At 37.3% G+C, this 15385-nt stretch overlaps 2 protein-coding genes across 2 annotated transcripts; both read right to left on the minus strand.

The window, feature by feature from the left end:
• Positions 1-2736: 2736 nt before the first annotated feature.
• LOC137943892 (22.0 kDa class IV heat shock protein) lies at positions 2737-3674 on the minus strand. Its single transcript, XM_068789315.1, has 2 exons — positions 3302-3674; positions 2737-3207 (listed from the first exon to the last, which is right to left on the minus strand). The coding sequence occupies exons 1-2, from the start codon at positions 3561-3563 to the stop codon at positions 2876-2878; spliced, it is 594 nt and encodes a 197-aa protein (XP_068645416.1). The 5' UTR covers positions 3564-3674; the 3' UTR covers positions 2737-2875.
• A 7333-nt stretch (positions 3675-11007) lies between these two features.
• LOC137944637 (purine-uracil permease NCS1-like) lies at positions 11008-12823 on the minus strand. Its single transcript, XM_068790340.1, has one exon. It carries the CDS (start codon positions 12788-12790, stop codon positions 11126-11128), a length of 1665 nt encoding a protein of 554 aa, XP_068646441.1. The 5' UTR covers positions 12791-12823; the 3' UTR covers positions 11008-11125.
• Between the last annotated feature and the right edge of the window lie 2562 nt (positions 12824-15385).

Below are 15385 nucleotides of genomic sequence, written 5' to 3' on the forward strand. Positions count from 1 at the left end.
CTTTGTGGGACTCTGGATCATGATATCGTCTTACATCGACAATCTTTTTTATCCCTTCATGCATTCTCTGATGCTGACTGGGCAAGTAACAAAGATGACTATACTTCAACCGGTGCCTATATTGTTTACCTGGTCGTAATCCTATCTCTTGGAGTTCTAAGAAGCAACGGATTGTGGCTCGATCTTCTACCAAGGCGGAATATCGATCTGTTGCAATCGTTGCAGGTGAGATTCGTAGGATTTGCTCTCTTCTCATTGACTTTGGTGTTTTTTTTTCACAACAACTGGTCCTTTATTGGGACAACATAGGAGCTTTCAATTTATGCTCCAATCCAATTTTTCACTCACGAATGAAACATGTAGCTTTGGATTATCACTTCATTCGAGAACACGTTTAAAGTGGTACTCTTCGGGTGACTCATGTATCATCTGCTGATCAATTAGCAGATGCTCTTACTAAAACGCTTTCCCACTTTTTCTCTTCTTGAAGACCAAGATTAGAATCTCCTCTCGGAGCTTCATCTTGCAGGAGCATAATAGAGATCAAGATGACCAGGTTAAGAGAAGTTGAGATTGTCTCAACTTCTACCTCTACAGTCATGTACACGTGTAACTTTACATTCATGTAAATCCTTTTATCATTTTGTAACTATAAATACATGTATCAATGAAAGTAATATGATCGGAAAATATTCTTTTAACTTCTTCTATAATTGTTATGTGTGGAATATAATTTAGCACAAATCACAAATTTATTTGTTGTATCCAAGTGAACAATATTATTAGCAATAAATCTTTATCATTCAACTTACAACAATAGTATCCTCCTTCCTCCACTTCTAGTATGGGGATCATCTTTGTCCATAAATCAAATGTCATGTAAATTTCTTGAATAAAAAAAAAACATTTCATAGACTTATAACCTTGAATAATAATTAGATGACCTTTAAACGGCATGGTGGCAATCTTTAAGAAATCATGTAAGCTAAGTTTTGGAAATCGAATGATGAGTTTTCAATTGTGCTTCTCAAAAATAATTTGGGTTTTAAATGTCAAAATTTAGAATACTTTGATAATAATTGAGGAATCAAGTGAGAAAAATAAAAGATAACGAAGATGATCGAGATACCAGATAAAGATAAACTCAACCTGTAATTTGTATCTAGCTATGACACGTAACTGAAGAGTTGTACATGCTATGGAACTTGTTATAAAGCTATGGATTAAGCTATGACAATGTTCATTCACCTTCTTGCATAGAGATTTTCACTCAAGGATCTTGGCTCCTTGACTTACTTTATTAACATTGATATTGTTCCTCATTCTCAATGATTACTTGGCAAATGCAAAGTTTGTACCGATGCTTCTTGCCACATCATCTAAACTCATACTTCAATCTGGCACGACACTATCTGACACTAACTGATCCATCTGAATATCAGACTATTGTTGGTAGTTTGAATTACTTGCCTCTTACTTGTCTTAACATTGATTATGTGTCTATTGTTGGTAGTTTGAATTATTTGCCTCTTACTTGTCTTAACATTGATTATGTGGTGAATAAGTTATCTCACTTTATCCATTGCCCTACTATTGACAACTGGGATGTTATCAAACGATTGTTGCATTGTCCTGAGGGACTTTGGATCACGATATTGTACTACACTGACAATCTCCTTTGTCTCTCCATGAGTTCTCTAATGCTGATTGGGTAGAAAACAAAGATAATTTCACTTCTAGAGGTGTCTATCTTGTTTACTTAGGTCACAATCCTATCTCTTAGAGTTCTAAGAAACAACGAACTATGTCTCACTCATCTAAGGTAAAATAATGTGCAACCACTACAACTAAAATCCAGTGGATATACTCTCTTCTCACAAAACTGTGTATTTTTCTTCTACAACAACCAATGCTTAATTGTGATAATATCAATACTATAAATTTATGTTCCAATCCAATATTTCACTCTTTCATGAAACGTGTTATTTTTTATTACCACTTTATTCATAAACAAGTCTCCTTTAGTAATCAATTGGTTGATACTCTTACCAAACCGCTTCCCCAATCACATTTCCTCTGACCAAAATTGGACTCTCATCTTAAGGAGGCAGGAAACAAGTTCAGAGTGACGTACTCATGTCTCCTTTAGTAATCAATTGGTTGATACTCTTACCAAACCGCTTCCGCAATCACATTTCCTCTGACCAAAATTGGACTCTCATCTTGAAGCTTCATCTTAAGGAGGCAGGATAAGGATCATCTTAAGGAGGTAACAAAGATGATTGAGATACAAAATCAAGATAAACTCATCTTGTAATTTGTATCCAGCTAACCTACAGAGTTGTATATGCTATGATTATTACTTTCTTCTTCTCATCTTAAGGAGGCAGGATAAGGATCATCTTAAGGAGGTAACAAAGATGATTGAGATACAAAATCAAGATAAACTCATCTTGTAATTTGTATCCAGCTAACCTACAGAGTTGTATATGCTATGATTATTACTTTCTTCTTCTCTTTAATATCGTTAATATCGAGGATAGATGACCTAGACAGCTCAGATCCCACCCACCATACATCCATGAGGGCTAATGAGCATGGGAAGAGAAAATCAGAATTAAAACTTCAATAAGACAACATAAATTCCATGCATTGCTGGAAAATATGTTTTGAAGCATGAAAATATAAAAGACCATGCAGAGGAAAATTCAAGAATCTATAGAGATTTAAATTAAACTTTATTATAAGCAGATAACTTGGTTTTTTGTTTAATTTCATATCGTAAAACACACAGAGATGCTTTGCCACGAACAAGCAACTAAAATACCAACTCGGAGGAACCCAAACTCAATCAACCAAGTCTTTTATTTGATAATTACAGCTCCGTTTTCTGCCCATCGCCCTCATTCAATTTACCCTTCTCTTCTTCATCTGCTGCGGCTCCGATATTAACAACCCGAGGTCCCTTGATCTGCTCCGGAGATAGCTTCGCGACCGAAACGGTGAGAACTCCGTTTTCGAGCTTGGCCTTAATGGAGTCGAGATCTGCATTATCAGGAAGGCGAAACCGCCGCCAAAACTTTCCGTAAGCACGCTCCACTCGGTGCCAGTGATCGTCCTTCTTCTCCTCTTCTTTCTTCCTCTCCCCACTGATACGTAGCACGCGGTTTTCTTCAACTTCTATTTTCAACTCCTCCTTCCTCAGCCCTGCAGAAGGAACAAATGGACGGTTGAGCAAGATGGGAAAGAGAAGAGAACTGGAAGGAATGTAGCAGCCAAGGAGATGGGATCAACTACGTACCAGGGACATCCAGCATGATAAAATGGGCCTCGGGCGTCTCCTTCCAGTCAATCCTGGCGGGGGCGACAGGCATCACATCGTCTCTGTCGATGCCGATGGGGATCTGTTCCAGAATACGGAATGGATCGTTCCACACCAGATCCGACGATGGGCGTGGATCCAACAACGACAACAACGAACCTTCTGAACGGGTCACCACCGCCATGACGACGATTACAGAGATAACGGCCTGCAAAAGGGCTCTAAAGTACGGTTTCATCATTTCCGTACGTTAATGGTTTGTGCAAGCGAATCCTAGCAGATTAAAATTGAAAGGCAGACGGTTGTATGATTTTCTGGGAAACGACTTGTATATGCGAAGGAGACGCTGAGAGAATTTATAGAGCGAAGTGGGAGGAAGACGATGTCCCATTCCAGATGACTCTAGTCACTCTTGAAGCTTCTGCAGCAAAAAAAAGGTAGGTTCCAGATATTTCATGAGATCGCTGGTTGAGACACGTGTTGAACGATTTGAAGTTAAGTTGAATAATGAGGAAGAAAGGGTGAATAAGTTTGTTTAGTTTTGTAGCTTTATATTTTTTAAAAATAAAATAAAATAAGTATACTAATTAGATTTAAAATATTTAGAAATTTAAAATATTTATAAATAGAAAAAATCTAACTCTTACCCATTTATTATGGATTTAAAATATTTATAAATTGAAAAAATCTTACTATTAAGTCTTACCCATATATTATCGATTTAAAATACTTATAAATTAAAAATATATACAAAAAATTTATTTTAGAGTTTAAAAATATAATTTATTTGTATATTTTTTATCACCTTATTTACAAAATAATAATATTTAGAATTTTAAAATATTTATAAATAGAAAAAATCTAACTCTTACCCATTTATTATGGATTTAAAATATTTATAAATCAAAAAAATCTTACTCTTAAGTCTTACCCATATATTATCGATTTAAAATATTTATAAATTAAAAAAATATACATTTTAATTTATCTGCAATTAACAGAAATTTTATTAACATAAAATCATAAATTAAACAGTAAATCACAAAAAATCAATATAGTAATTAAACACCTAAATTCAAATCAACATTATAATTAAACACACTAATTAAATTCAATTAACAAAAACCCTAAAAAATTACCCTACTAAATCGATTGTGTGTAGGGCTTCGATTTTGAGAGAAAGGGCAGCGAGAGAGTGAAATGATAGGGTATTAAGAGAGGGGGCGACGAGAGAGTGAAATGATAGGGTATTAAGAGAAGGGGCAACGAAGAGATAAATGATATGCTTCGGTTTTGAGAAAGGGGCGGCGAGAGGATGAACAGAGGGGAATGGAGAAGTAGAACGAGAGATGAGGCTGAGACGAAGTGAGAGCACGGTTGAGAGGGGAGTGTCGAGGGCGAGGCAGAGCAACGGCAACAGGGGATCGGTCGTGGCCGAGCGGCGGTAGCAAGGGAGTGGTTGAGGCCGAGTGGCGGCAACAGGGGAGTGGTTGTGGCCGAGCGGCGGCAGTAGGAGAGGGGGCGAGAGGAGAGGAGAGGAGAAAGATCGAGGAAGAAAGATTAGAATGAAAAAAATATAAGTGAGGGCTTATGTGGCGAGAGATGATGATGCAAAAGAGGGGAATTGATAATGACATTGCAGCTGACATGTAAAAATAATGACGTGGCAGCCGATGTGTTCATCTACCATACCGCTCTCATGACGTGGTGACACGTAAGCGGTCAAAGCTTACGTGTCGCCTTTAACTGTCCACATGTACAGTGGACCGGTCAAAGTTGGGTATTTTTCAAAATAAATTGATGACGTCATTGTTTTCAGAAATAAGTTATTTCAAATGGTTATTTTGGTAAAAAACTCTTATTTATTTTAAACTTAATCTTGTGGTATTCACAATCTTAATTGTAATTCCATTAATTTCACAATTAAAGGTGCCTACACAAGCATTTATACTATAAATAAATAAATAATAAATTAATAGTGGTTGAAAATCATATTTTAAATTTCTAATCTACTTCAAAAGACTTTCCACCTTAGAGATAAAAATTCACTAAGCCTATGTTGTCAAATGACACTTGTAGAAAATTATCTCTAAAGCCAATTATAATATCGCCCATTCAAGGACTTATGCCACTCAATTGACCATAACAGCTAACTTACAAAAGTTTACACTCATTTAGAATATAATGACAAACTAAACACACAACCTAGACCCACAAACAGATTCTCTAGTAGCTAGAAAGACAATCCTATCTAAACCCACACATGAACTTTTAATATCAGCTCACTAGGGACATCGAGCCTAGACCCCAAAATGGATTTATATCTTAGAAGAAGCAACAACATAGCTTTACAACCTTTTCCACAAGAATGCAATAACAAACTAAGCAATAAGTTAAATCCACAAGATTTTATATCAACTTCTCCACTATCACACATGTTATTCTCAATCAACTTGTGACAAGCACGGTCTTGCCTTGCCAAGGATTGACGTAGTTGGTAATGGATACTTGGTTACACGTCAGCCAATACAAAGAGCCACTTAATAAACAAGTTCCATAATTCAAGCAAAATAAGATAAAAACACCAATCCTAAGTTGTATTTAGTGTAAATATCAACTCAATTTGGTACTAATTTGACCAAATGTCAAAATGTAAGCTCAATATGAATTCAGATTGGTCTTTGAAACAAGGGCAACACTTAAAACATCTGAAATTGTTAAATTGATCACAATATAGGTTCAATAGTTAAGGATCTCAATAGAATAACTTGAGTTAAGAGTTGCAAGACTAAGATCAATCAAAATCTTTTAAAATGTAAGTTCAATGATGCTTAGATTTTGAAAACCAGCCCCCAAATAATCAGTACTATGTAAAAGTCCATTTCAAATGCCCCAAACAATCTCAAATAAAAGAAAACGACACTTTGGATATGCTTGCAAGAACAAACTATATGATTTCAGAGTAATGGTTCACAATGTTTAATAAGAATCAGGATAAGCAATAAGATTTTAAAAGTAAAAGTGTAAGAAGTACTTAACTCTTTACTGGGTGGCTTCTCAAATACATGATTTCAATCTCCAAATTCAATCTCAGTGTTCAAAATATATTAGGATTGAACAAAACATCTCAATCGACATTATGGTAAATACCTTACCCAAGCCAAGGAGGTAGCACAAAGTGTAATTTAATGATCTTCTCATAAGAATGATACGAGAGTATAATTAAAGAAGATGATGTATGTTTACTTATGTATTTTCTTTTTGAGACCTTGTAGCTCTAAGAGCATTGTAGTCATTGTAACCTTCCTTCATAAACTATAAATAGAGGCTCAAGGCAAGGGGTAGATCATTAAATCTGCCGTCTTCTCTTTTCGTCCTTAGACTTTTCTCTCAAAGTCACTCCCTTTCTCCTCTCCTTTGCCATCTCGCTCTCTTTTTCTTCTCCCCTCTTCCTTCTTCCTCTCTTTTTCTTCTTCTATTCTTCTTCCTCTCCTCTTTCTCACCCTCTACTTGAGGATGTTATCATGGGATCCTAAATCCAACAGGGTATTAGAGCAATGGGTTTAGGATCCCAACATTAAGGTAGTGATTAAGTATGTTTTGTTATCAAGCTTCATGTGTTGTTGTTGGTGAAGCAAATGCTCGACAAACAAGATAAATGTTTTTGTTTTTCTACCCTTCATAAGATGACTTTGATAGTGTCTTGATCTCAGCAAGAAGTTTACTGGTTGTTTCTCCTGTGGATAAAAGATAAGTGTTCCATCTCATCCATGATAATGTTTTGTGCCCAATTTATTTTCATGAAAGAGAATGCTCGGTTTAAGCTTATGTTGGATTATCATATGTTTGATTTTATCTCCTAGAAAAGCATTTGTTGGATGAAGATTTTCTTGTCCTTTTGTTGTATATGTGAATTATCATGATCAAAGTATGACTAAATTCATTCAAGACAGGTTTATGTTGTTGTTTGTATGTTTTACTCTCTAAAGAGCTCGATGAAAGCTGTTTTCTGGTTACTGAGATGAGAATTTTTTTGAAATGTCTTTTTGCACGATTTTTGATCTTCCATTGGTTGTGTTATCCTTTGGATTATCTTACTTAAAAAAAATCAAGGAGAAAAGGTAAGATCAAGTTGTGATTTTGACACACTTTGCATAGAAGAAAAATTCTTTCTTCTAGAGTTTGAAAAAAAGGAAGGTTAGAGAAAAGAAAGTGCTGTAATTTATCTATTTAAAACCTTCCTATATTAGATTATTCTCTGAAATATTGGTTCAAGAAAAGAAACAGGAGGCCTTAGCAGCTGCTATCTACTTGTCAAATATCAAGCCATATTCTGAAGTAGCCAAAATCCAACTCCTTGGCTCCTCAGCACTTCCATCATTCGATGACATCAATGCAACATTACTTTGGATACCAGATCCTTTCTCCACCACTCATACTGAAGTATTATCTGCTATGTACTATGGAAATAGGGGTATATCTTCTACCACTTGAGGGCACGGTAGAAATTATAGAATAGGATGAGCAAGAGGTGGTAGAAGTGGCTCTGATCCTTCGTGGTTAGACAACCGGGTCTGTACTCATTGTGGTGGACTGAACCATCTGGTGGATACCTATTGGAAGCTTCATGGCAAACGGGATTGGGTCACTGCCAACCAAGCCTCAATTCAAAATGAGAAGAATGCTGCCTAATCTTAGTAACAATGAGGAAAGTAGACTATCACCAATGGTGATTATGACCTCTTAAAGAGGATGACGGTGTCTTCTCCGTCTTCTCCAACAATTTCAACTACTGCTGTTGCCACCACTGCTTCAAGTATGATTTCTCCCACTTCCTCCTCTTTGAATCATCAACTCGTGGGCCTCTGAGCATCTTATAGGCAATAAGAGTTTGTTACATTCCCTATCTCCATGCCTACCAAACAAGTTTGTTACCATTGCTGACGGATCCCAAACCAAAGTTCTTGGGAAGGGAGCCTCCCTTGTTACACCATCTCTTCCGCTTACCAATATCCTATTTGTTCCTCAATTTCCCTTAAATTTGTTATCTCATGTGAATCTATACATGTATAAACCTTAGATTACTCACTAGTAGCATCGAAAAGGATCCTCAAGTATTTGAAAAAGTCTCAAGGGCTCCTATATAAATGTCATGGTTATTTTAATATTGAAGAGATGCTAATTGGGTTGGATCTCTATATGATAGAAAATCCAACTCAAGATATTGTACCTTAGTTGGAGGCAACATTGTCACATGGAAGAGTAAAAAGTAGAATGTAGTTGCAAGACTGTGTCGAGGCAGCTATGGCACATTGCAGTAAGTGAGGTTTTATGGATTAAATCCCTCCAAGCATAGTTGGGATTCAACAAAGGTGACCCCATGGAACTCTACTATTATAATCAAACAACAATTCATATTGCCTCCAATCCAGTCTTTTATGAAAGAACAAAGCATACTGAAGTTGATTATCACTTTGGTAGATAGAACTGCAAGCATGTACTATATATCTCAAACATGTCTCATCTCAAAGGCAAGTTGCATATATACTCATAAAACCAATCAATTCAAAAGTTCTCTCCACTATATGCACAAAGCTAGGAATGTGCAATGTCTTCTCACCACCGGTTTCAGAGGGAGTATTAGAAGATATAGGTGATCTTGGGTGGCATTAATGTAAAATTCTATGGTCTTTTGGCTTTTATCCTCACCTATTAGGGTGAAAGGCCTACTTTTATTTTTGATCTTTTGAAATTTATAAATTATATTCAAGGGGGAGGGATTAGGGTAAGCTCATAACCCTAATCCTCTCCACACTTCCCAATGTCCCCTCACTCTCTTTCTTCTCTCCAACTCAATTGTCCTCCTCTCTCTCTCCTCTTCCTTCTTCTACTACTACATACTTGAATTTATAATAATCACCATGGAATTCTAAAATTAACACATAGGGATTGGGTGTACTTTTTAATTGAGCTTTAATATTGTAATATCTGCCTAATTTAGAGGCTTTGAGCTTAGTTGAAAAACAATTTATCCTAGCCAAGTTGTAAACCAATATCAAGACTTGGATAAGTTTATTAGGAGCCACTGAAAGATATTATAATCTCAAGTGTCGGACAAGTGTTCCAATTGGACATTTGCGATTTATTGTTGAAGATGTCATTTGACTGCCATTAGTGGATGTTTTAAATCTAGGGTGGAGAGTTCCTTGGGAGTAGATTAACAGTCTGAAATATTAATTGTGAATTGTGATAAAAATCCTTGTATTCATTATGGTTGAATATTATATTGCATGAGTTGTATGTTTATATACTATGTTATGTAATTGAATTTTAAACTGACCATAAAATTTTGATAAGTTTATTCATCATCGACCCTCCCCCTCCCCACACAAGTTATCCTTACTAAGTTGTAGACGAATTAAGACTTGGCTAAGTTGATTGGTAGCCATTGAAAAATATTATAATCTCAAGTGTTGGCCAGGTGGTGTAATTAGACCATTGCATTATTGGTGCAAATGTCATTTGGCTACCATTAGTGAATGTTTTAAATCTAGGGTGGAGAGGTCCTTGGGTGCATATTAGCAATTTGAAATTTGATTGGGAACCATGATAAAAAATCCTTGTTTTCATTATGGTTGATTGTTCTATTGCTTGTTTTGTATGTTTAAGTACTATAATCTGTAATTGAAATCTACATTAGCCATAAAAATTTGATAAGTCTATTCTCCCTCCTCCTCCTCTAGATTTATCCTTGTATGACCTTACAACTTAGGGACAATGCATACAGAAAGGCCAAACACAACCAACATTGATTGATGGATCAATACCACAAATAGAGTAGTGAAACTATTAAGAGTAATTTTATATAGGTACAAATCAAAGCTACAAGGTTACTTACAAATCAAATATTAATGTTTCCCACTTACACAAAATCAATTCTATAATTAGATATGAACCCTCCTCATTCTTTATGAGCAGGCAAAGGGCCCTTAGACTTCTTTGTTACACATAGAGAGGCTAAAGAGGAAAAGAGTCTTTGACCTTACCACCCTATGAGTGGGGAGCCAGAGAACCACTCTCTTTCTTGCGGCCTCACATGCATACTCAAAGAGCAAGGACAGTAACTCTTCCCCACCCATAGCCTCACTTTGCATACTCAATAAATGGTGAGCCACTTCCATACCTACAACCTACTGCTTCAAGGAGTGGGAATTGTGGGGAATCCCTCCAAACCACTAGGGTTTGTTTGAAACCCTATGGAAAAGAAAAGAAAAGAAAATGACTATTATTATTCCAAAAAATAGTTCATAAAAATGAGAATTTAATCATTATCTTGTTTCTATTAACTATTTTTTGGAATAATAACGGTCAAATTCTCATTTTCGTTTTTAGGGGTTCCAAACAGATCCTTACACTGATGACCCTTGCAAGTGAGAACAAAGGCAAAAGGTGAGGTGGAACAACCCCTCCTCTTCCACTTCCTTATTGACAAACAAAGAGATTGGGGAGGATTTAGGGCTCTACCCTACCTCCCACGACCTATTTGTAGGTGGGGTGAGTTCCTTTCCCTCTTTGCTAGTCTTGTTTGTAAACTTGAAGAAGAGGAAGAGGACAGAAAACTACAAAAAATCAGTCACTAGATAAAAGACTAGGTCTGGTTGAGCCAGATATGACCCACAGGGCATTCTAGGTTCAGATTGATCACAATTAGGCACATAAATTATCTCAACAACTTGCATCAATACACATGTTAGAGTAGATAGTATCCGTTCCAATTTCATCTTTCGAGTTTCAAAATCAACCTCAAGCAGGTGACAAGGGTTCTACAAGTTGATCATTTGACTGAGATCCAGTCAAGCACGAGATGACCCAATAAACAATTCCAGAAAGAAAGAGGCTAATAAACCATGAATTGTTGTAGATGATGATGAAAAGATCTGAAGTAGTTTTCAGCAGTCCAACCTTGTGCAGGAAACCAGGGATTACAGGCAGGACACCTATAACCAGCGCCACCATTGCTGCCAAATTATATCCGCCGGAATAGTAATAAGGCCCAAGCGGACTGGAAGAGTAGAGTGAGTTCACGTCCAACTCCATGCGGCGGAGGAGATAATAATCCACAAGAATTATACCGCCGATAGGACCTAACAGAGAAGAGTAACCGATCAGCCATGTATAGACGAAACTCTCGCTTGATCTGAGTAGCCTCCATGGCTGGCAAGCGATTCCTAGAAGTGCCGTAAGAAGAGCTCCCCGCCTGAAGGTGAACTTCGAAGGACTGAGATTGACGAGTGCATTTGCTGGGGCTACGATATTGGCTGCGATGTTAGTGGTAATGGTTGCGAGGCTGATGCCAAAGATGGCGAGGAAGATGGTGAAGAAGCCTCCTATTTGACCCAGGAGAAGAACGGGATTTGAAATCACCCGGCCGAAGATTACTTCCGTCGAGGCTGTGACTGCGAGTCCAACCAATGTGAAGGCACCCATGAAAACCGGCAGCCCAATTTGACCCATGATCTGATCGGATTGGCTCTTGGCATACCTCGTGAAATCAGGTATGTTGAGTGCCAGAGTCGCCCAAAAGCTGATGTTTGCAGTTAGAGAAGGGAAGAAGAGGGACCAGAACTGAGAAGAAGATAGACGGGAAGACAGAGAAAGCATTTTACTGAACCCTCCGGCATTGAGATAAGCCCACAACAGGAGGCAGGATGTTAACAGTATCAGAATCGGAGCCGAGTACTTCTCGAGGTCGCGAATTCCATCCATCCCTTTCCAGATTATAGCCAATTGTGAAGCCCAAAAGATCATAAAACAGCCAAATTCGAGCGCTGAGGTTCCAAGCCATGGAAGCAAGCGAGACAGGGACGACGACTTGATCGAAGGAGGCAAAAGGAGGAAAATGGCTTCACCCCCTATCCAAGTCTCGATCCCGAACCAACCACAGCCAACCAATGCTCGAAGCAGAGTGGGCACATGTGCGCCACGGATTCCGAAGGCGGACCGCGCCAGAACAGGAAACGAGATTCCGTAGCGCGTCCCTGGATGTCCGGTGAGGATGAGAGGGACGAGGAGGATGAAATTCGCAGCAACGACCGTAGCGATCCCTTGCCACCAAGCCATGCCAAGGTCAACCAGGCTGCCGGCTAGGTAGTACGAAGGGACCCCTACCACCAAACCCACCCAGAGGCTGGCCATCTCCCAACAGGACAACGTCCGCTGCTCTGCCGTCGTCGGTTTGAGGTCATCGTTTGACAGGCCATTGAACTGGTCTGGTTCCGGTTCTTGTGATGGTAGTCCTACTGCCATGGAGACATGAAAATTTCTGGGAAATTGTAGTGATTTGTCGCAATCATAAACGGCGGAACTGTAACCCCTGGTGAAGAAAGGAGCAAGGATGCGAGAATTGTCGTGCTTTGTGGGATTGCAGAGGTGGGGACGAAAAGGAATATGCAGGCTTCTGGCAACCATTGTTACATGTGGGGGATGGAGATTTTCGATGTTGGACTGAGAATGAATACGAGGGGTCTCGAGTCTCCGGAATCTGGATCAGATGAGTTGTCTCATCATGCTTATGGTTTTAAACGACAGATTGTGTCTCATTCACGCATATTTAAATAAGATAAAAGACGCAAAATTCAGATAAGATCTAAGACAGAAGAGAACATGGGGGAGATGAAGTTTTGACAGACAATATGATTTGTCTCATCATACCTTAATAAACTTTGACCTAGATTTGTCTTTAGATGCAAAAGGATTTTTCCTAATGCTAACCAATGAGGTTATCATGGATGAGATGCATAAACTGACTAATAACATTGACTGAGTAGGAAGATGTCTAGTCTTGTAACTGTGAGATAGATAAGTTTTCTCCAAACAATTGTTTAAAATTTCCAACATCTACATTTTCTCCAAATTTTGGCAAATAATTTAACATTTGGTTCTATAGGGTTATCAACCGGTTTACAACCATACATCCTGTTTTTATAAGTAAATTGAGCACATACTTTTTTTAAGACAAAACTATAACATGGCTAGATTGAAGTTGTTCTATACTGAGATCTTTGGATTGAAATACTTTGGTCAAATTCTCTTGAAGTTGTTGATATTCCTATAAAATCACTTATTGTGATGATAATATCATCTATAAAAATAGCTAGAAGTATCATGTTGTTTATTCTGTTTTTAGTACAAATGGAATGATCATTGTCACATTGTTTAAAATCGTCTTACCACGACTTTTGTCAATTTATCAAACCAAGTACGAGGGATGGTTTCAACCCACAATTTTTCTTCCAGAAACAACATACTTTCTCTCCCTCAGCCACATAACCAACTGGTTGAATCATATAGACCTCCTCAAACAATCACCATGGAGGAATGCCTTTTTATCATTTAGCTGAAAAATGTTCCATTTAAAAATAGCGACAGGGGATATGTCAGCAAGTGCCAAATTTAACTCAGCCACTGGTGAAAATCTCATCATAGTCAATTCTATATGATTGAGTATAACCATTGGCCACTAACCTTACTTTATAAAGATTAATTATTTTATGTGGATTATATTTCAAGGTAAATACCCATCTACAACCCACTACTCTTTTGTGGATGGAAGTACAACTAAATCCCAAGTGTTATTTTGATATTTTGCATGCATTTCTTCGCCTATGGTAGCTTTCCACCTTGGATCAAGATGGGCCTCCACGTAATTGGTAGGGAGGGATACTAGAAGAAGACATGATTGCCAAGAAGGTGATACAACAAGAAGACAATCTATGAGATATAAAAATGTGCAAGAGGCTGAGAGGTAGAGGCGCGGGGATATTTACGACGGGTAATAGGTCTTGTGTCATATGTGGACCAAGCCCAATAGGAGAAGATGGTGGAGAATTTACCTTAGAACCATCACATGACTCTATAGGAGACTGATCAACAATAAGAGAGTAGATCTCTGCCGGATGCTCATCATGTATAATAGGTTAAGGTGTGGAATAAAAGGTCTTGGCATCTCTGTCATAGGCTCAAAGCCAGGTGGAGAAACCCTAGAGTAGAAAGGTTGTGCATAAGAAACAATTATATCTATTGAGATAATATTTTTTTCAAAGATGGGAGAATAACAAGCATACCCTTTTGAATTTTAGAGTAACCAAGGAAGATACATTTAATTGCTTTAGGATTGAACTTATTTTGAATGTGGAAAGTGTTATGCACGAAAGAAATACATTAGACCCTGTAAAACACAAGAAGACATCTGATTAATAAAAAAATAAGCAGTGAAAATAGCATGAAGCCAATAATATTGAGGTACATTCATGGATAACATAATAGTTCATGCAACCTCAACAAGATGTCTATTCTTTATTTCAAACACACCATTCTGTTGAGGTGTATAAACACTAGAAGATATATGAATAATGCATTTCTTTTGACATAAGGACTGAAAATGAGAAGATAAATACCCTTGGCATTATCTGACCTAGAAATCTGAATCTTCTTTTTAAATTAATTTTCTACCGTACTAAAAATAATTCAAAGATAGATACAACTTTCAATCTATTCTCCATTAAATAAAAATCAGAAAATAATTAAAATAATCATCCTTAAACAAAACATTACAAAATAATAAGCCAAGTTACTCTAGAATAATCATGTACAAAAATCACAAAATACTTTGACTGTGAAATATTTGATACATGAGTTCCCCAAACATTGAATGAACTAAATAAAACAAATGAAGCTACTTTTCCTTGCCTACAAAGAAACAGAGATCTCTGATGCTTCCCAAGCTCACAAAATTCACAATTTAACTGAGTAAGAGATTCAAGTGATGGAACCAACTTTTGCAAATTAGCCAATGAAGGATGACCAAACCTATTATACTACAGTTTTGCATTTGGATTGGTTGTTGCTACAATGGTCAAAATGGATGAGTCCAAGAAGCTGAAACCTCCTCTCTCATGGTCGCCACCAACCACCTATTTCATCTTGATGTCCTAAAAAACACAACGAGAGAGAAAAATAACAAATCAATTAAGCTTTTTGGTCAATTTACTAATTGATAGGAGG

The sequence above is a fragment of the Aristolochia californica genome, unplaced genomic scaffold (genome assembly GCF_029961685.1).
Source record: "Aristolochia californica isolate CCGP_79_NKW_82.1479 unplaced genomic scaffold, dmAriCali1.0.hap1 SCAF_11, whole genome shotgun sequence".
In the NCBI taxonomy this organism is placed as follows: Eukaryota; Viridiplantae; Streptophyta; class Magnoliopsida; order Piperales; family Aristolochiaceae; genus Aristolochia; species Aristolochia californica.